This window comes from Coenobita brevimanus, chromosome 60, assembly GCF_032717465.1.
Source record: "Coenobita brevimanus isolate Jiangsu-jjx chromosome 60, ASM3271746v2, whole genome shotgun sequence".
In the NCBI taxonomy this organism is placed as follows: domain Eukaryota; kingdom Metazoa; phylum Arthropoda; class Malacostraca; order Decapoda; family Coenobitidae; genus Coenobita; species Coenobita brevimanus.
In genome coordinates this window covers 42,397,004-42,420,087 of record NC_137013.1, presented here as the reverse complement: position 1 = coordinate 42,420,087, position 23,084 = coordinate 42,397,004, and the positions used below count along the sequence as shown (strand labels likewise).

At 42.3% G+C, this 23,084-nt stretch overlaps 1 protein-coding gene across 1 annotated transcript in view; it reads left to right on the top strand.

The window, feature by feature from the left end:
• The first annotated feature begins 20,367 nt into the window (after positions 1–20,367).
• Positions 20,368–23,084, top strand: part of LOC145403408 (uncharacterized) — a 62,650-nt gene continuing 59,933 nt past the window's right edge. Inside the window, exon 1 of the mRNA XM_080275188.1 lies at positions 20,368–20,423. Coding sequence (XP_080131314.1) covers positions 20,368–20,423 — 56 coding nt within the window. The remainder of the gene's footprint in view (positions 20,424–23,084) is intronic.

Sequence of the window (23,084 nt, the reverse complement as noted above, 5' to 3'; positions counted from 1 at the left end):
AAATTGGATATAAGCCATACTTTGTTCCCTTATAATGGCTCCAACAAACCTTAATGCATCAGCCTTGATCACATATTGATGGCTCTCCATGCTGCTTAATTTTGTAGCAGCCTCTCTGTCCTGTTTTTTTTTTTTTTTTGGTCTGCTTTTGTTCAGTTTTATATCATGCTAAATTGAAATCTTGACACTATTTTGGTGGGCACTTTACATAGAGGATCATGTATATAGTTTGATGTACTGTATTTTAGTGCTGTGTTCTCGTTTCCCTGCTACAGTATATATCTCAAGCAAGTTAGATTGCAGTTGTTAGTTTCTAATACTGTATTAGTGTCTTCAGTACAGGTACACAGAATTTTTATATTTTGGGGCAACTGCACCCCCCTCTCAGTTTGGAAAAATCAATTTTTTTTTTTTTCCCACTAATTTTTGGCACATCGTAAACCATCAGGTGTACCATGATTATTCCTGTAAGTCATTTTTTTTTATACTATATATATATATATATATATATATATATATATATATATATATATATATATTTTAAAGGAACATTTGTAACGTAATTTGCTGGTGTTGGCATTTTGATTAGCTTCCAGTCCATAGAAAATTGACTATAAAATAAGAGTAGCAAAAAGTATGTACCGTGTACAGTATAAATATTTATGTACTAATTGGGGTCATAAATACTGTTCACCCATCATTGTAAAGGTTGTCGGATAAGCTGAATGTTATTACTGTATATGGGGTATAATCGGTTTTCATCTGACGGAACTGTGCCACTCAACTTCAGTACCGTGTCATGGTTGCATGAAATTTGACAAGCTCAGATTTGAGTTAGGAACGACTCGCCTTGCTTACTAGTCAGATTTGCCCCAAGATTTGACTATACTTGGCCATCATCTGAACTGAAAGGTTTAAGGGATTTTTGTCAGGCAGAACTCAAAACATCATGAACAGTTAACTCACTGAAGGGGTTAACACAGAGAAGCTTGCTGTAAAGACTCAAAATATATGTACGTGTAGAAGAAATAGTATATACTGAATTTTATAACCGTTTTGAAACCATGTATGAAACATTTAAATAAACTCCATTAATCCAAACTCTGTTTATGCCATCTGGTGCCCAGATGAGTTAAACCTATAGAAGAAAGTACTGCATAATATGCCCGGCATGTTTTCATATGAGAGAACTGGGTTTAAAATTAATTAAGCCTCATTATATGGGCATGAGTTTTTTTTTTTTTTTTTTTTTTTTTTTTTTTTTTAACAGCCTAAAATTACAATCTCTCTACATTGTGAGTTACCGAGGTGTTAGTTAAGGACACAAATATTTTAGATGCTAGTCATAAAAAGTGCAGTGGAAAGGATGTTGAGCTAAAGTATCATTTGCCACTGAACTATGGGGAATAATCTGCAAAAGAACAAAAATACTGTCCAAGATGACCAACTGAAAGGAGTTGGGGAGGAACGTGCCACAGTATGTTAAATCCTTGTACCATTTTTAACTTTTACTATTAACCCTTATGTGATCAGGAAAACTAGTATTATATTGCAGCTAATGCTGCATTATTTTACTAGCTAAGAGGGAATCATGGGAGCCGAGCCCGAAGTTACACTGCCTCCATTAACGCTCTCGTGATCGGGATAACTTTTGTATTTTTATCCAGCTGGCTCTAAAAAGATTTTTTGATCTAAAGTAAGGTCCTAAGAGTTTATTGGTTAAGTCGAAAGCTAAATTGCAAGAAAAATTACCAAGTATCTGTGGGAGTTACTGGACCAAAGTGATTTTAGATTGGGCTCGACAGCGATGAAAGTTTCTTTGGCAAAGTGGGTGTTGCTCCATGAGCTCCGTCGTTTTTTTATTCGTCCAACATATTTTACGAAGATATTCAAGACCTTGACAATGCAGCTGTATTCAGGTTACTGCCAGGTATAGTACTGGATTACATATTTTGTGTTTGCCGAATTTTTTGGACAATGGTGGTTTTAAATGTTTACGTTGGCCTCTTGCCTAGACGACATCAGCAGGTTCGCGAACTTCCAGGCGGTTGCTGTCGGAGGATAGATTTTTTTTTTTTTTTTTACTGGAAGAGTTAGATGCACCGTCCGTTAACCCCGTCACTGCCAGGGTACCCTTCCAAGCTCCGTACAATCGTATGGTCAGCTCAATTAGTTTAAAATGGCGCCATGCTTTCTTTTAAGGGATCCCACAGTGTTTAGCCATGGTATATCGGTAGGCAGTTTTCATTGGACTAGCTAAACCAAATGCCAAAACCAGCTGATTGCTTCCCAACAGTTGCTGGGAAATGCTGAAGTAAATAAAATCTCGGATGTGTCAAGATTTGCAACATTGGGAAGGTTTCAGCATGGACTTGGATTTGGTTAATTTGTCCATATTGTTGGTTAATGAAACTCCCTAACACCTCTTCATTAGTAATTTATTTTTGGTTATGGGTGATCAGTATCCTTTTGTACGTTAATTATGCAGATTGTGGTGATATTGGAAGGATTTGTTTTACATTAGGTCTAAGTTGTAATAAGCCAAATAAATCGCTTAGGAAAAGGTGGGAGCTTCAACCCATCGATATATATATAACATACTGTAGATGCAGCATCGGTTGATGCAAGCGGCCGCCATCTTGGTACTCTCAGTAGAATAGTGCTGCAGTGTGCTTGGAACACAGTTTTACGCGTTTTGGGGATCAGATAATTCAGCACTATGCCATCGTGTGCAGCGATCAACTGCACAAACACACTTCAAGGACTGGGGGGGAACTTTTCATCGGTGAGTAGGCATGATAAGGAGTTTTTACCTAGTGTTTTTGCATATTGAATTGAAATGGGGTCTATAAGCCAGCGTTGCCTAGAGGCGAAGCGGGGATCCTCTAGAACAGTGGTTTCCAGCCTTTTCTAATTCTCGCCCCCCCACCCCACTGAATGACACGTTCTCTGCGCCCCTCTTCCTGTATATATTTTACTGGCATAGTTGGCACATGTCAATAAAATATAGATTCTTAATCTTTGAAATTGTTTATATATTCAGATAACAAGATTTCCTATTAATATCCGAAATATTTTCTCCATACTTAGAAATTACTGAATTCCATCATAATTCATAGTTTTCAAATATAATTACCCTCTTTATCAAGCCTTCGCCCACCCCCCAGGCAGCCCTTCGTGCCCCCCTAGGGGCGCGCGCCTCACTGGTTGGAAACCACTGCTCTAGAAGAACCCTCTTTGGCTATGGTAACGTGCGCGCGTATGAAGCGCGAGGGCCTGAGATCGAATCTCGGCCAGGACAGTGTGATTGTTAAGTTTCAGTTCGGTTATTACAGAACTACTCATGTGGCCAAGACCCAGCGATATAAAAAATTGCTTAACGTGAAGACCTGTGAGAACTGGAGGGTTATCGAATGACGTTACAATGGCTGTTGTACGATAAATGGTATGGAAACTGAACTAGATTTTCAACTTTTTAAAATGATCATATTAACCCTTTGACATACTTGCCCCCAGTACAATCCCCCTTAAAAGCATCACCCAGGGATTTCACTTGGTTTGCCATGTCTTCTGGAGGGTTGCTATCGATGTGCCAATTTTCAGGGAAAACGGAAAAACGACTTCTCGGTTCTTCAGTGCTCATTTCACGTGTATACACGTGCGTGGACGGATTAGATGGGGGTACGCTGGCGGTTTCCGTCGCTGTGCGGTGGCTTCGCCTTTGAGCCGTGCGTAGCAAGCGCATCTGTAGAGCTCAGTGGAGTGTCCTAAGAGATGATTGTGCTGGTTACTAAGGCCGCATTTCACTCATGGTATAACCGTTATTTATTTTTCGCCTCTTACGGAACTGGACCACTTCCACGGTTTGAATATGAAGTCGTAGTTGCGTGAAATGAGTCTCTTTGGTTACTAGTCACATCAGTCCTGAAATATGACGGCACTAGGCCATCATCTGAGCTGATAGGGGTTCGGGATCTTCGTCTGGTGTAAGAATAAATAAGTAAATAAACAAAAACATCATAGCGCCATCAAGGGTCGATTTTAGGTAGCCATTTACAAACGTTAGCCACAGCCATGGAGAAAAAGGTCGCCGGGAAACCTCTTGCCAGCCTCGTCTTGCCCTCCATATTTTCCCTTCGCAAACGGCAGATAGTATGCTTCATTCTCGTAATCTTTTGGGTTGCTTCATATTGCCATCAGTTAAAAATAATTCGTGTAACACCTTCCATTACCACAGCAGGCAGAGAAATGAAGAACTTGTGCTGATGGTTATACAAAAAATAGTCTCTCTCTCTCTCTCTCTCTCTCTCTCTCTCTCTCTCTCTCTCTCTCTCTCTCTCTCAACCGCCTGAAGGCCACCCAGTTTTCCTAACCCTTCATTACTTGGCCTAGTAACCAGTTCATTGCCATCACTTCATCTTCGACCAGTGAAAAAAAAAAAAAAATCAAATTTACTGCACTCGAGCAATTAATCCTGTATTTTATATTTTTTTTCAGTTTAGCTTCCTGCGCTGCCCCCTCCACCCTCCAGTCTTAGCTCCTCTAACCTATTTCTTTGATCCGCATTCTTGTCACTTGAGGAAGCTTTCTAACACCTTTTCCTAAGCGATTTATTTTGTTACACTACTGTCCTCGTGTTACATAAATCCTTCCAGTATCGCCATACTCTTCATAATTAGGGTACAAAAGAATAGTAATTGGTCATACCCTAAACTAAACCGCTAAGGAAGAAGTGTTAGGGAGAATACGAAATAACCTGTACACAATCCACTAATCCTACAGTACTTATATTCACAGGCTATATTTTCCGATCTCAGCCTCACCGCCCACCAAGAATCCATCCCATCCCTCTCGTTCCTTCCTCATCCCACACCCATTTCCCTCCCCTCCCCCTCCCAGCCCCCAGCTTCACCTCCAACCAAGAATCCAGCCCATCCCACCCGTTCTTTGGTCACCACTCCCATTTCGCTACCGTTCCCCCTCCCCGCCCACCAAAAATCCCGCCTATCCCACCCGTTCTTTGCTCACCACGCCCATTTTGCTACCCTTCTCCCTCGCTGTTGGCGGTTTGATGGGCCAATCCAGGTCATACGGTCGACGAAAGCGCTTGTTAATTATAATCAAGCTATAACCAATAAACCAGACGATTTTACTGAGCTGAAAAAGGACCCTCTCTCTCTTTCTCCCTCCTCTCTCTCTCTTTCTCCCTCCTCTCTCTCTCTCTCTCTCTCTCTCCTCTCTCTCTCTCTCTCTCTCTCTCCCCAGCTGTGAAAGGTTAAGGAAGGCTCTGGTCCACACCCTTATCGGTTACGGAAGATCCTTAACACCTTTTACTCAGTAGTTATTTAGGATATGGGTGGTTAATATCCTTTCGTACGTTATTTATGCAAAGTATGGTGATATTAGAAGGCTTTTTATAACAGGCTAGGACAGTAGCGCGTAATAAACCAAATAAATCACGTAGGAAAAGGTGTTAGGGGGAACATTATACGAGAATACCACCAAATATCTAACCCCTCCAGTTCGAAAAGTAAAAGTTGAATAAAATCGTCTGGAGATAGCAAGAGTGAAATAGAGTTGTATGCGTCCTCGGAGTGAAGGGGCTAATGGCGACCATTTCCCACCTTTTCCTTGCGATAAATTTGAAGATCGTCTCGTCATCGGATTGAAGGGGTTATCGTTTATGCGGACGTGGTTGTAGCCTTGACCGAGGAAGGGGGAGGGGGGAAAGGGGATATGGTTTGAATATGCAGTGTGTGGCTAGACTCTCTCTCTCTCTCTCTCTGATGCTGTAGTTAATCACTGCTCCCAATCCTTCCTGAACACAGCTGGTCAACTGGAACTGTCTCCCGCTGTTTTTCCCTCTGCCTATGACCTCCATTCCTTCAGTCTGTCCGTACATCGTAACCCCTTCAGTATTATTACTACTACTACTACCACCACCACCACTACCACTACTACTACTACTACTACTACTACTACTACTACTAATCGTTCTGAAGAGGTTTGTCAGATTACCTTTTGAACCCGTATATTTATGAGGACAACGTACTTTATTTAATTATATATATATTTATTCATTTATTTATTTATTCGTGTTTTATGTAGGCCTAGGAAATACTGTTAGGTACTGTACATTTCCCTCGAGTACCGGAAGATATTCACTCGTGCTTACTTTCGCTCGACTGGTTTTTTTCAAATGTGCTTTCACTCTAGTTGACATTTGCTCCTGTCGTCTAGGAAAGCCCTCGTATTCCTTAAGTCTCCTCTAAGACAAATATATTGAGAGAGAGAGAGAGAGAGAGAGAGAGAGAGAGAGAGAGAGAGAGAGAGAATCTGGACTGAATGAGTTTATGAGGTGAGTTGGAACTGGAGAGGAAAGCCTTTGAAATTGACTGCATCTACCAAAGTAATAATACTAATAATAATGATAATGGTTGATATTTTTCATGGGCCTGCGATTTTCCGGAAGCTAAAAAATCATCAGGTAGTAGCCAGAATAATATATATAAAGTTGCAGCTGGACTTTCACGTGCATAAAACCACCATTATTTGTACTGTATTAAATTTGATTCTGAAGTATGACGGCGATAACTCAGCAACAGAGGGATGGGGGGGGGAGCACAGTCATTTATTACCTATTTTGCGCACCCCCCATAAGGCAGAAAATCTCCAGAGCTTGGTATTAAATTTGATCCTAAGATGTTTGCGCTGGGGAAAAATGTCTGTCCCCCTGGTGGCCATCGAGTGAACCTCTCACCCACCGTAACCATCATTTAGTGGACTCCTGCCAAATAGCTGACCTTTTAACTTGTTCTAGACTTTGAGTTCATCGCTGTTATTGTGCTTCCTGTTATCCAGTGTTCATTTTATTCTAGTGGAGGGATTCTAGGACTTTATCAGCTATTGGAAACCCTTGGCGTTTTTTTTTTAACCAATTACATTTATCGAATATAAGTAAAAAAATATTGCTACTTTGTTCCTATTAATGAACTGGTGAACAGATAAACTATAGACCAGTAATTACCTGTGTAATTATAGATACCGGTAGTACGAGGAAAGATAATGATCAAATAATAGGTTGATAAAGTATATAACAACATTTCATATAGATATACTTCTAAAAACGTCATTGTTCAGAGAGAGAGAGAGGGAGAGAGAGAGAGATGACGGTGAACTCTGAATGTGCCATCTCAGCAAGGGTGTTTTTCCAAAGGTGAAAAGACTTGTACTTAGCACTTACATACTTCTTCCTGCTCTCTCTCTCTCTCTCTCTCTCTCTCGTGGAATAATAATAAATGAGAGGGTGATGGAATGTAGCATCTAGGGGATGAAGAACACGTATGGGATGGCTGATGAGTTGGTGACTGAGAATGTGTGTGTGTGTGTGTGTGTGAGAGAGAGAGAGAGAGAGAGAGAGAGAGAGGTATAGTATGCGTGTGTGTGTGTGTGTGTGTGTGTGTGTGTGTATGTGTGTGTGGTAGAGGGAGGGAGGGAGGGTACTATAGATGTTGTGTGTATGAATGTATGTGTCCGACTTTGGTTATAGACTTGACAGGCCGTTCCCTAAGGCCCATCCTACGTGCCACATACCTTCCCATATCACCACGTCTGCACTAATACCCACTGTCCGTACTGAATGCACAAAAAGGCTTCGTCATTCAGTACTGGGTGATGGTATTAGAGGGAGTGTTTTTATATTGTCTGTGGATCTTGTAGGAAATGTGTTTGTGTGTGTGTGTGTGTGTGTGTGTTATGAGGGTAGTCCATATATAACCCCACTCCACCAGACGATTTCTCACGTGTTGCGGGTACGGCTCACTCAGCTTTACCTGTGTCTACCCTGGATCATACACCCATTTCCTACTCCTTGCCACACCCACGCCCACGCCAGCAGACTGAGCCGTTCTCGCAGCGCAAGGTACCACTAGGTGAGGATCTAGTTGCGTGCTATTTTCTGATCACCCTATATTCCTCCAACCACCTGTGTCCGCCAGTCGTATCGGTGTCACCACACGAAGGCGTCCAAGTGACCATAAGCGGAGGATGGCTCGCTCGTCCGTTATGCTACAGTGTGTCTTGTAGTCCATGAATTTTGCATGCTGCGCCTCCGTGCTGTGGCCTCGCATGCTGGATGGGGGACTCCGGCCGGCGGGACGTGCGCTAAATACTAGGCCAACTGACGCCATTTTGGATTCGGCTTTACAGAAATCGGTGTTGCTGATTACGTTTGACTTTCTGTTAGTAATATAAGTGATAATTTTAGACCAGTTGACGCCGTCTTCGATTCGGCCTGCCCCCCCTCCCCCCCCCCCAAAAAAAAAAGTGTTTCTGATTACGTTTCAGTTTGTTAGTGATTTAAGTGACAATTTTAGGCCACGTGACGCCATATTGCCAAAAAGTCTCGTCTTTGAATTTTTATTAATAATTTAGTTAAAATATAATAATTTAGAAAAAATCCATTGTTTTTCATGTCCGTTTGGATTTTGTTTATACAGGAATTTTGTTCATAAATTTTGGTCGTATATTGGATCCGGTCTAAGAAAAGGTCTCATGACAGTTTGAATTATTATTATTATTATTGATTCGCTTGATGTATTTTCCAGCCTGCCATTATTTGTTTTTATTTATATATTATTGTCCTTTAAAACGCGTGAAAATTGTCGTCGTTCTTGCTAAATATGGCGTCTCTGGATCCAAAATGTCCGACTTGGCCAGAGCTCAGCCTACGTGATGGAGTGGTTCGGTTGGGTTAGGCTGGACATACAGATTAGATTTTCGTTTTGTTTTGTTAATATAAAAGATTCTGGCTCTGTTGTTTATTCAAGATGGAGAGTCATTTCTTCCTTACATATCCTTCCCAACATGACCTAAGTCAATCCTGCCAAGATTAAAGAATTCCCGCCAGCAACCCTGCCTGAAGGAGAGGGCCGGGCCGCCTTCATCATCATCATCATCTTCTTCTTCTTCTTCTTCTTTTTCTTCTTCTTCTTCCTCCTCCTCCTCCTCCCTTGTGTAAATTTTGCTCTGCCTTTGGTTTAATGTTTGATTTTCTTTTAAATGCTTTCCGGGTCTTATTTTTTCATGGTATGATTTAGTCTGTCTCTGTCTCTGTCTGTCTGTCTGTCTGTCTGTCTCTCTCTCTCTCTCTCTCTCTCTCTCTCTCTCTCTCTCTCACTCACGTACCATGTGAGAATTTATATCAGATTTGTAATTTTTTAAATCCCCTTTCCTGTATCACCCCCATTCCAAAATAAGATCAATTAATTACGTTAATCTGAGATCCAGGTATCATTTAATAACATATTCCGTTCCAGTATACTATCTATCTATCTGTCTATAGCCAGACGCCATAATCCAGTAAGGGGTGGCCACATACAAATCTCCTCCATGTTGCCTTGTCCCCTGCCATTTCGCTGCCCTCCTTCCAACTAACACCCTCTCATATACCTCTGTGCTATACAAAGTACATTTATATAATTACACATGGATGTGGTTCGTTGTATGTACTGTAGATAGAAAAAAATACTTAACATACTGACATAAAAAAGTCTCTTCTTTAAAACCGTTGTGTGCTTAGAATAATCAGTTTTTCCGCCGCAGTGTGCATTAAATATATCATTATCTCCACGTGGATGTTATTTGTCGTACCTTAGTAAACACATGTAGTAACAGACAAAAAATAACAATGAAGAGATGGAAACCTAAAAATGTGTGTGTGTGTGTGTGTGTGTGTGTGTGTGTGTGTGTGTGTGTGTGTGTTTAAAGGTGGGAATTGTAATCACTGTTTTGGGAAATGTTATGTAGTATATATTTTTTAGTTTTTTTTTTTTACGTATGTTGGTGTGGTTAATGTTTTTTTTTTTATATATATATTTAGCTCTTACCTTGTGATGGTGGTGTTGACTGTAGTGGTGGTGGAGATGGTTGTAGGGGACAGTGGTAGTATTAGTGATGATGGTGGCTGTCGTGGGAGGGGAGGTGATTGTAGAGGATAGTAGTAGTTGTCTGTGGTTATGGTGGTATGGAGGTGGTTCTGAATGAGAGTGGTAGTTATGGTTGTGGTGACAGTGTATAGTGGTTATGGGGTGAAAGCGGTAGTTGTAGTGATAGTGTGTTGGCGTGATATCACTGGGTAACACTATAATACCGTGTGATCTGTTTGAGCACTCAGCACTGAATGGGGTGTTCACTTGTGTATGCCATGCCTCACACACACAAACACACACACACACACACACACACACACACACACACACACACACACACACACACACACACACACGTCTCTTCTCTACCTTACTGTGCCTCACCCACTTTCTCCATTACTTTCACCGTGCTTCCCCCCTCCTCTCTCTCTCTCTCTCTCTCTCTCTCTCTCTCTCTCTCTCCTCCACACCTACCTCACCCTGCCTCTTTCACCCTCACTCACTCTGCCTAACTCCTTCACTTCCCCTCCTTCCCCCATCCCTCCTGCCGACTCTTGCCTTTCTCCTCAGTGACCTTTCCCTCCTTCCTTCTTCCTGCTCTCTCCTCCCTCTTCCCTCACCCTACCAACTCCCTCATTCTACCTCACCCTCCCTCATCTCCCTCCCTGCGGTCCTCCTATCTCCCTCACCCTTGTCTTCCTCCTTCCTCACCCTGCCTGCCCCTCCCACCTCCCTGCCTCCCTCTTCCCTCACCCTTGCCTCCCTCGTCCCTCACCGCCAATCCCTTCTTCCTACCTGATAGGGGGAGAGAGAGAGAGAGAGAGAGAGAGAGAGAGAGAGAGAGAGAGAGAGAGGAAAATTAAGAACAGGAAAGGAGAATTAATAAGAATGACAAGGAGAATTAATGAGGAAAGAAGAATGCGGAAACAAGGATAAAAAACGGCGATTAATGGTATTATTATTATTATTATTATTATTATTATTATTATTTTATTAATATTACTACTACTTCCATCTTCATCATATTATGATCTTGTCATTATTATTTTACCCTGTGATCATCATCATCATGATCATCATGATCATCGTCATCATCATCATCATCATCAGTCACGTATTTTACCGTATCATTATCATCATTATCATCTTGTCACAGTTATTTTACCTTATCATCATCATCATCATCATCATCAGTCAGTTATTTTAGCGTATCATCATCATCATCATCACCCACTAGCACATGACGCGGCAGGGATGAGGGACTGACTGTTCGATGAAAAGCTTCAAGTGTAGCGAGTAAGACGAGGTATTTAACGAGCAGGTTGTTAATTGCGATGGCTGGACCAATTAGGCTGGTTGTTTGTGGTAGAGCAGGTGAAGACGTGACCTAATATCCTCTCTCTCTCTCTCTCTCTCTTCTTCCCCTTTTCCTCTGGTCACAGTGTTGAGCAGTAGTGACTCTCTCTCTCTCTCTCTCTCTCTCTCTCTCCATAACATAGGACAGGATAGTCAAAGTTTGCGTTGTTATGACTCATCTGTTTTCATACCTTGCCGCCCGCTCAGGTGAGAGAGAGAGAGAGAGAGAGAGAGAGAGAGAGAGAGAGAGAGAGAAACTTAAGCACATACCATACCTGAAGAGAGTATTGATAAAACAGTATATATATTACTTATGTATTCATTTGTGTCAATAATAATAATAATAATAATAATGGTAATAATCATAATAATATCGTAATAAATGTAGTAGTAGTGGTGGTAGCAGTAGTAGTAGTAGTAGTAGTAGTAGTAACAAGAAAGTAAGCACGCGATGCACTCAGGCATCAATAATAAGGAAGCCGTTACCATAGCAACATTATACACGCCACACGTCCTTCTGTAACACTGAACAAACAAAGAGTGAGCGTATGATAATAGGGCGTATAATTGCTGTATTGTTTCTGAGGTGACGTAACGCCTGTGTGGGGGTATTTAGCTCTCTCTCTCTCACACACACACACACACACACACACACACATCTCACAGGATTATCAAACTTCCCTCACCAAAACGCTAATAATTACACACTAAGTAAATCCCCCATTCCTTTGCATGTTACGTGTGAACAATCTAGGTAATAATCTCTCTCTCTCTCTCTCTCTCTCTCTCTCTCTCTCTCTCTCACACACACACACACACACACACACACACACACACACACACACATCTCACAGCATTATCAAACTTCCCTCACCAAAACGCTAATAATTACACACTAAGTAAATCCCCCATTCCTTTGCGTGTTACGTGTGAACAATCTAGTTAATAAGCTCTCTCTCTCTCTCTCTCTCCCTCTCAGCGTATATCTTCTTTTCCCTCTCCATTCTCTTTCCGCGTCCCTCAAAACACGTCCTCCATATTTGATCCCTCTCTCTCTCTCCCCCCCCCCGAATGATAAACAGGACCGCCGCACGCGAGAATAATTGAATAATTGATCCGTTTTTTAAATTGGAGAGAAAACCTTTGAGTTAAATGAGGCGGATGAGAGAGAGAGAGAGAGGGAGAGGGAGAGAGAGAGAATGTGAAAAGTGTTTAAGAAAGAACAAGAAAGGATATGGAAACGAGAAAGAATGCGTGGAAGGGAAAGGAAGTGAAGGAGGGAGATATGGAGGTAATTACTGAGGAGAAAGGAAGGAGGGAAGGGAATAAAGGAAGGAATGTGAAGACGGGAGGGAGGGAGGAAGCAAAGGAGGAAGAGAAAGGACAAAAAAAAATCGAGGAGGAAAGGAAAGAAAGATTGAAAGGGATTGAGAGAAGTAAATGAGGATGGAGGAAGGAAGGAAGGAATAGAGGAGGAAGAAGAAGGAAGTAGGGAGGAAAGGATTTGCTGGACAGGATGAAGAAGAAGAAAAAATGACAGGGAGGAATAAGATAAAGTTACGAGGACGAAAATTAGAAGAAATGGTTAAATATGGAAGAAATGCAAAATAAGGAGGGAGGGAGGTAACAGCTATATGCATGAGAGGAAAGGAGGAAAAGAGACAGAGAATTCAAGAAAAAAATAACAGACAAGGAATAAATACGAAGGAAGGGGAGCAGGTAGGGAAACTCGGGGGAGGAAAGGAGGTAGGGAGGGGCGGAGGGAGGAGGAGGAGGAGAGGGAGGGCTAGAAATGGAGAGTTATCGAAATCCAACTCAGTCTCACCGCGCCCTTCACGTGGGTTCCTTGCGCCTTCCTGTATCTCCTATTTCCTCCCTTTATTCTCTTTATCAGTCTCTACCTCACTTTCACGCCTCAGAAATAAACTTGGTGGTTTTTAGAAGCTGCTGTGAGTGTCCTTGTGGGCCCGGGAAAGTTTAAAAAGTGGAATAAAGTTTGTTTATGTTTTGGATGTGCAACAGGCTGGCGGCCATGACAGACGTGAGTATCCCTCATTTGGAACATGAATCTTTTACAATTTTTTTTTTATTAATTCATATATTTTACTTCTGGTTTTAAAGGATTATATATTTATTTGTTTTATTTACTTTTGTGTTTGATTAATGTTTAAATAGCATGGATTTTGGAACAACTTGCCTATTTTTGTCAAGATTTTAGTGGCTTTCAAAACAGCTGCCTAAACGAGTAGCAGATTAAAACGTTTATTTAAAATTCTGAGTTGTATCTAGACTCAAGAATGTATTGGTATGTTTTTGTTGCTCTTCAGTTCTTATACAGTACTTCCCAGTGTATGATGTATGAATTGTAGGCTCCATAAATTTTGCATGTACTTTTTTTTTTAAGATTAATGTATTTTTCACGTGTTGTCTTGCATGACTCTGTGTGTGTGTGTGTGTGTGTGTGTGTGTGTGTGTGTGTGTGTTTTAAGGAATTCGTGTGTATTTTTGTGTATGTCTGTGCATGTGGCTTCTGTGTGCGTGTTAAGTGGTGTGCATACAGTTTGAGTTTTATGTGCGTATGTGGTTGCCGTGTGCGTTTTAAGTGATGTGCTTGTATTACAAGTCTGTATGTGGATGGTTTTCATGTGCGTTTGAAAAGATGTGCGTTTAGTTTATGTGTGTACGACTGTGTGTACCGTGGTTCCTATGTGCGTTTTAAAGGATGTGCGTGTGGCTTGAGAGTGGATTGTAAAAAATGAAATATTTAGTTGAATTATGACCTGATCTACACGTGCCAGTATAATTTATTCGCCCCTTCGGTACGAGGACGTTCTTATTCTTGCCACATCCAGACAGTTTTAATCTGAGGAGACAATAGTAAGACGCTACTTAGACTACTGCTACTAAGACGCTACCAAGACACTACTAAGACACTACCAAGACACTTCTAAGACACTACCAAAACACCACTAAAACACTACTAAGACACCGCTACTACAAAGACATTAAGACACTACGAAGATACTACTAAGACGCTAGTAAGACACTACCAAGACATTACTAAGACACCGCCAAGACACTAAGACACAACTAAGATGTTCTAAACCTGCCTTGATTGAGGCGGTTCTGGTATTCCATTCCTTCTTCTAACTCCAGACGATTTTATTCAGCTGAGAGGCAAAGGAAGGCTGTTTAGGAAGGTTAGAGTATTATTATTATTATTATTATTATTATTCCTACTACTGCTTCTATTACAACTACTACTACTACTACAACAACAAAAACAGCTACTACTACTACTACTAGCTACTACTCAGCTGAGAGTGAGACAAGGGAAGGCTGTGAAGGAAAGTTGATATTTTTTTTAAAGCAAGGAAGCAGTAACGAAAGGTCAGAATTTAGCAGGTTAGCGATGACAGCATAAATGAACTAAAGACGTAGATAAAGAAAATAAAGGAGAAATGCAAGCCAGGAATGCAGGAAATGTAAGGAAAAAAAGCGAGAAAGAGAGTTAGAGATAAGGAAGCAGGACTGATGCTGGAAAATGCGTCGCTTGTGAATTATAGTGAGCCAAAAGGTAAAAGGAATATAAGCTAGGAATGTTAGAAATGTGAGAAGAAAGTGAGAGAGTCAGAGATAAGAAAGTAGGGCAGATGTGAGAGAATGAGTTAGATATGTAGTACAGTGAGTCAAAGTGAGGAAATAGGGAGAAGGAAAACTAGAGAGAGAGAGAGAGAGAGAGAGAGAATGAGTCAGATATGTAGGCTAGTACAGTGAGTCAGAAAGTGAGGAAATAGGAAGAAAGAGAAAAATAGAGTGAGAGTATAGTCGTTTTGAAGAGAGAGAGAGAGAGAGAGAGAGAGGTGTAAGTACTTCACGTAGCAGCTCTGTACTTACATATTCACGCGGCCTTATTGATTATATACGAAACCTGTGCAGGGTGTGTGACGGTGAGAATAGCTAAAGAAAGTAAGCAAGCGAGAGAGTAAGAAAGTGAATAAGTGGGCAAGTGAGTCAGTAAGTTAGTGAGGAAGTGAGAAAGTAAGAAAGTGAATAAGTGGGCAAGTGAGTCAGTAAGAAAGTGAGAAAGTAGGAAAGTGAGCAAGTAAGAAAGTGAGCTGGTAAGAAAGTGAGAAAGTTAACAAGTGAAGAAGTGAGAAAGTAAGATGTACAATAAGAAAGTGAGCAGAGAAGTAAGAGTAATTCTGATCTGTAAGAAAGTGAGCAGAGAAGAAAGTCGACCGGGAGTGTGAAAAAGTGAGTCAGAAATTAAAGAAAGTAGGACGGAAATGTAAGAAAGTGAGCCAGTAGAGTGAGAGAGTTGACGGAAAAGGAAGGAAAGGGTCAGGAGATTTAAAGAGGGAGAAATTAAGTGTGTGTGTGTGTGTGTGTGTGTGTGTGTGTGTGTGTGTGTGTGTGTGTGTGTGTAGAGAGAGAGAGAGAGAGAGAGAGAGAGAGAGAGAGAGAGAGAGAGAGAGAGAGAGAGAGAAATAAAGTGTGCCTGTGTGTGTGTGTGTGTGTGTGAGAGAGAGAGAGAGAGAGAGAGAGAGAGAGAGAGAGAGAGAGAGAGAGAATAAGTGATGTGGAGGTAGCAAGGAGGGACAGCACCTTAAATATTCACTTTCACATCGATTACCAAACCAGTGAAGGCTGGTAAGGACAGTAAGTGAGCAAAGAAGTGAGCAAGTGTGCCAGGATGAATGAAAGAAAGTCTGAAGAAGTGAGCCAGGAAGAGAGAGGAAAAAAAAAGTGAGCATGAATGTGAGATCGTGTGCCAGGGAGTGTGGAATAAGAAAGAAATGTAAGGAAAGCCAGAGTAATCTAGATATTAAAAAAGTGAGTTGGAAATGTGAGAAAGTAGCCAGAAATTAAGAAAGATGAGTAAGAATAAGAAAGGCTCCTTAACACCTCTTCCTTAGCGATTTATTTTTGGATATGGCTGGTCTGTAACCTTTTGTACGCCATCAGTGCAGAGTATGGCAATGTTAGGTGGATTCGTATAACAGGGGAGGACAATAAGGTGTAATAAGCAAAATCAGTCACTTAAGCAAAGGTGTTAGGAAGCTCCCCTACGCGAGAAGAGTACGGGACCATGGCACAAGAGGTCATAACAGATAGATAAATTGATTGGTTGATTGACAGGTAGGTAGGTAAGTAGGTAGATACATTGAGGTAAATATAGGTACGTCGATGGACACAGATAATTAGGTAGGTAGGTAGGTAGGTAGGGAGAGAGAGAGAGAGAGAGAGAGAGAGAGAGAGAGAGGGAGGATTGGAAGCACCACACTTAAATATTCAACCCATCGATTCCCCAACCCCCGTGCTGGCTGGTTATGATGCGTGCTATACCCGGGTTCCTTTCTGGACACTGGCAATCGATTACAGAGGAGGGTAGAGGCGAGGCTAGGGTGAGCAGGAGTCCCGATCCAATTCTAAAATATGTCAGTTACGAAGAAGTAATAGCCACTTATCACAACAACAGCAACAACAGCTACTACTACTACTACTACTACTTCAACTTCTACTACTACTACTACTACTACTGGTGTACCATCATTACTACTTCTACTAATACTATTACTCCTCCTCCTCCTACGGCTACTACTACTACTACTCCTATTCTCCCATTGCCACATTCATGCCCAGACCGGCAGACTGAGCCGTACCCACAACAGAAGACCACCGTATGAGTTTCTAGTGCAGTGCTATTTACGTACTACCCTTTGTATTGCGTATTTCATCGATTATTTGGCGTGTTAAAACGAAATATATTGTTTAGGAGTTTGTTGTGGTGGGTGCAACTGTAAAGGAATGTTGTTGTCTGGTTACTATTGCTGTCTGATACGAGAGAGAGAGAGAGAGAGAGAGAGAGAGAGAGAGAGAGAGAGAGACAGACAGACAGACAGAGACAGACAGACAGGGGTAGGTTGATAGAAAGACATGGAGATGGAGGCAGACTATGTACGAAAACAATACTTATGTGTGTGTAATCAAGAGTAAGAATGGTAGATAGATAGACACAGAGGGAGGGAGGGTGGAGAGAAAAAAAAATGCATTGTGCGAAACGATAAGAATGAGTGATAGAAGGTTTAAATAAGAGAGAGTGAGTGAGGGAAAATGTAATTGAGAAAATGAGAAAGCAGAGGGAAATGCAATAAAGAAAATGACAGTGGTATGGCGTGAGAGAATGTAACAACGCTGGAGAGAGAGAGAGAGAGAGAGAGAGAGAGAGAGAGAGAGAGAGAGAGAGAGAGAGAGATTATGACAAGACAGAATATAACAAAGCACATTTCCCCGTATCATAAGTAACAAAAAAAAAAAAGTGTGTGTGTGTGTGTGTGTGTGTGTGAGAGAGAGAGAGAGAGTGTGAGAGAGAGAGAGAGAGAGAGAGAGAGAGAGAGAGAATAGTAGAAAATGACAAAGCTCATTTCCACGTATCATTAAAAAAAAATGCAAGACAAAAGAACTCGGACAAAAACAAAACAGTCCAATCCTTTTCCCAGACACACTTAGACATCTGGGAGGAACCATTTTTCGGGACGGTACTTTGCAATATTTACGTTTCGCGTGATCCGTCTTACTCTTGGGACTTTTACTTATTTCTCTTTCTTTTCTTTTTTCCTTTTTTTTTTGTTACTTCTGCTGCTGTTACTTGGTGTTTACGTTTGTGGAGTGGCCTGGTACTCCATTGTTACTTAGATGTTTGTTGTTGATGGTGATATGGTGGGTAATTGAGTGATGTTAGTGAGTGTATGTGATTGGGTGACCGACTAATTATTCCCCCCCTTCTCTCTCTCTCTCTCTCTCTCTCTCTCTCTCTCTCTCTCTCTCTCTCTCTCTCTCTCTCTCCAATTGGCTTTATATACGAGCGTGTGTTCGTGTTGAGTGGTAGTGTTTGGGGAGCGGGGAGGGGGAGAGGAAGGAAGAGGTGGGAGGAAGAGGGAGAGGAGGAGAAGGGGAGGGAAGGGGAAGAGGAGATTGGAGGAGGGGTAGATGAAGTAAGAGGAGGGAATTAGGGGAGAGGGGAGGGAAGAGTGTTTAGAAATGAAAGATGGGAGAATGAAGGGGAAATGAACCTAGGAGGGGCAAGGAAGGGGGGAAAGAGGAGGAGGAAGGGGAATGGAGAAGGGAAGGAAGAATACAGTAAGGGAAGAGGGAGGAAAGTATAATAGGCCGTAAAGAGGAGGAAAGACGAGAGGAGAGATGAGGGAAGGAAGAGAGGGAAGAAAAGGTAGGGAAGAGGAGGGTGATAGTAGTGGATGGTCGTGGGAAAGGAAGTGATAGTAAGGAGAGAGAGAGAGAGAATTTATGTATGCATGTATGTGTGTCTGTGGTTCTTACATAAAGGTACATATTGCATTATTGACAGACACGAACACGCACATGTGTGTAGATATTTTGGGATTATTTCATGGCTGCCATGTTATTGACAGGTGCCTCTGTGTGTGTGTGTGTGTGTGTGTGTGTGTGTGTGTGTGTGTGTGTGTGTGTGTAGTTATTACATAGCCATAGAGTGATCTAGTTTTGAGTTGGGCTGTTACTGATTATATAGACAGGTGTTTTCATAGAGAGAGAGAGAGAGAGAGAGAGAGAGAGAGAGAGAGAGAGAGAGAGAGAGAGAGAGAGAGAGTGATAGACAGGTGTTTTGATATATAGAGAGAGAGAGGAGGGGGAGGTGAGAATTAGTCCTTTCCTCAGAATTTACCACCACTTAGTAAGAATTTCTGCTTCCTTATTAATACCATAATATTTCTCTGGTAATATTTTCTCAGTATTTACAAATATATTTTCAAGGTTTATTACTTAATGGTGCAGTAAAGAGGGTGCGTTGTGAAGGGGGTGGTTTGAGGCCTGATTGAGGTGTAATTAGAGAGAGAGAGAGAGAGAGAGAGAGAGAGAGAGAGAGAGAGAGAGAGATCGAAAAATGAATCTAGGTAGGCTATTGTGTAAGGAACAGATTGAGCCCGCGCGCTTGTGTGGTGTGTGTGTGTGTGTGTGTGTGTGTGTGTGTGTGTGTGCAGAGAGAGAGAGAGAAAGAGAGATTGGATGAGGATCTGACCATGTATTCTGTATTAATATTCAGATCCACACATGCAAACTTCTGATTCTCTCTCTCTCTCTCTCTCTCTCTCTCTCTCTCTCACTCTCTCTAATGATCCGTGACGTATTTAGGCAGGTTCGACCCTAATATATTCCCCCCAAGGCTTCTTAACTACCTGCCCCCCCCCCCGTTCCTGCCATTCCCTAACTTACCAATCCCCAGAGATAGATAGAGAGAGAGAGAGAGAGAGAGAGAGAGAGAGAGAGAGAGAGAGAGAGAGAGACATAGTACAAGTGTGTTTGGTTCTGAGAATGTATTGATGTGAGGGTCAGTGGGCGCCATATTGACATCCATTGTTTACATCGTGACGTCACTTCCTTCCCACGTCACAGGCCAAGGAACCTATTAATTTTAAATATTTCATCTAATTCGTTTTCTTCAGCTTTCATCTTGTGTGTTAATTTCTACTGTGTGTTTAATTTCGTCGTAAATCGTGCGATAGCGTTGCATATGATAATTTTGCTCCCATATGCAACGTCTGTATCTTGGTCAGTTTATATATGTGTGTGGTTTTATCTGTATGTCCATCTGCCTGTAACTGGATAGCTGTCTGTATCTTTGTATTAGGATATCTGTCTGTATCTGTATATTAATCAGTCAGTGTATCTATATATATGTCTGTCATCCACTCCATCATGGCGTCATTATGATCATAGGGGAGCAGGACTAGGCTGCTTGATCGATCTATTTATGACGGTACTGACCAGTCCCTCATCCTTATTTCTCGGACCCTCCCACGAGGCTAATTTCCGTTCCGGGAGAGAGAGAGAGAGAGAGAGAGAGAGAGAGAGAGAGAGAGAGAGAGAGAGATTATAGTGGAAATAGAGGTTACTCCTCCGGGTGGAAACCTTAAGGATGTCTGGACATGGTATGGGTAGCCCTTATCGTGGTAGGTGCCCACAAGGGATCTCTCTTGTGTGAGGTCTAGCTACGAGTATGGGTAGCTCATACCTGGGAGCTACCCGCAAGTGGTGACCCCGAATGGGGCTGTCCACAGCAATGAAGGCTATGCTGACCCCCACACCCATCTTGGTGAGGTTAGACAAAATATATTAAGTATTTTTCAGCACACATGGTCGTAACACCTAGATAGCATAGCATAGAGAAATAGATAAACACAGACATATAGATGGATAGGTAAATAGATCGTGCAGTCTCAGATAACCACAATATCATAAGACAGTATTTATATACGGACCCTTTGTGTACGACAGTAGGGAGTAACGGTATTCAGATTCCACACCGGTTGGCAATATTCCTTTCCGATACTGCCACACCTCGCATATATTGCACTAATGCCCACTGTAAGCGCTCCCACACCGTTTGTAATTTGAGGTCGTTAAAGGGTGGGTTATGTTAGTTTAATTGCATGTTTAGGTATATCTGTTTATCCATATCGCATCTATCTATATATATCTCTATCTCTTTCTGTAAGTGATAATTAATTAGCACAGATAATGTTTGTAGGTCGTGGGAGAGTGTGGTGGTTTATATAACTAATCACTTACGTCTATCTATCTGTCTGTCTGCTTAATCTATCTACCTGTCTGCTTAACTGATAAGAACTGGTGCCGTGATGTGCATACTAACATACCTGCTGCTGATGTGAATTATTGAAGTAAACATTGGTCGCCATGACAACGAGAAACAGGCTTTCATCGGCTCTCGTATAAAGCCGGGTGTATGCTGTATTATCACGTACCGGCCGAGAGAGAGAGAGAGAGAGAGAGAGAGAAAGAGAGAGAGAGAGGGAGAGAGAGGCTCCCAGATTTATAGGTAGATATACAGACAGGTAAAAATAGAACAATGAGGTACACAAACAGGCTGAAGGTTGGTTCCCTTCACCTCAGGAGGCGAAGGGAGGGAGGGATGGAGGAGGAAGAGAGGAGGAGGGAAGGAAGGAGGAGGGGGGAGAGAGAGAGGGGAAGGAGGGAGGGATTGAAGGAGAGATGGAGGAGGGGAGGGAAGAGAGAAGGAGGGAGGAATGATAGCGACAGGAACAGAGACGCGTGGTAATATATGGTGATGTTGGCAGCATCTTAACACACCGCTGGAGAGTCCAAGTTGAAGTGGGGAAATACGGTCGTGTCCTTCCTAGATATATGTGTGGTAACTCTAGCCACGGCCTCCAGAGCGATGTAGCTTGAGTAGTAGTAGGAATAGTAGTCGATAAAGGCGCCTCGTTGTGAAGGGGTTAAAATGCCTACTTTACGAGTATATATAAGGTGTCCCAAACATAACGCTCCCCTTCCGCTCCGCTGGCTGATTTTTCGTGTGTTGTAGGTACGGCTAAGTCAGAAGTATACTGTGTCTGTCTTGCATCATTTATTCATTTCATCCACTGCCATGCCCACACCAGCAGACTGAGCCAGCCCTGCAACGCAAAAAAAAAAAAAAAAATCGCCAGGTATGTGTCTATTTACCGACCAGCCTGTATTAATTAACGCTCTGGACATTTCGGCCCATCAAGCACTATATCACATCTCGGCTCTGAAGCATATTAATTACACCGCCTTTCGTTATACCCTCATTATACCAGTTTGTAGGCCGTCGAATATGCCCGGTATTAAGGGTCTGCCACACCATGTTTCGGCGATATATGTCTGGGCCGAAATTTAATCAGGGACGAACCCGCTAAGATTTGTTTACTAATTTAGGCACGTGGGAGGGTATTTAATGAGAGGTGTGGGTGGGGTGGTTTTCTCTCTCTCTCTCTCCAACCCACCCACCTTCTCCTCTCATCCTCGCTCCCTCCCTTCCCAGTCTTTTCCCCATCCTACCTGTTTCCCTTCCCTTATTCTCTCCTCTTCAGTCTCCCCCTCCCCTTCCCCTTTCATCTCTTACTTCTCTTATTCCCTGTTCTGTCACTTGTCCCCTTCCTCTTCCTCTCTCCCCTCTTCCCTCTCTCCTTCCCCTTCCCCATCACTTTCTCGTCCTCCTGTCTTCTGCCACTTCTCCCTCCCCACTTCTTACTTACTCCCCTCCCCTTCCTCCCTCCCCTTCCTGCCTTCTCTCGCTCCTCTCTCATTCCTCCTCTTCACCATCTCCTTTCTTTCTCCCCTTTCCCCTTCCCATCTTACTGTCCTCACCTCTCTCCTCCTTTCCCCTCCCTTTCCCCGTATTATTCCCTTACCCTACCCTCCTGATATATTCCTGTCGTTTCCCTCCTTCCCCTCCCCTTCCCTCACTCCCATTCTCTCCCTCTCACCCTCCCCCATTTTCCCCAAGCTGTTATAAATCTCTCTTTCTCTCTCTCTCTCTCTCTCTCTCTCTCACACACACACACACACACACACACACACACACACACACACACACACACACACACACACACACACACACACACACACACACACACACACACACACACACACACACGTGGAAGGAGGGGGGTTTTGGGTGATGTTGTTAATTTGTGTTGGTGTTAATGAATTTACCGCCATGTGTAATTGAACCTCGTTGTGCTGATGGATTAGTGTTGTGCTGCTGGTGGGTGTTGAAGTATAACATCTACTACTACTGCTACTACTACTACTTTTACTATTACTAATGCTACTGTTACCACTACTTCTGCTACTACTATTACTGCTGCTACTACTACTACTACTACTATTATTGTTATTATTATTATTATTATCGGCACTTGAATGCCTACATGAATGAGAATGAAAATATTGTTCGTACTGTAGGTAAAATAT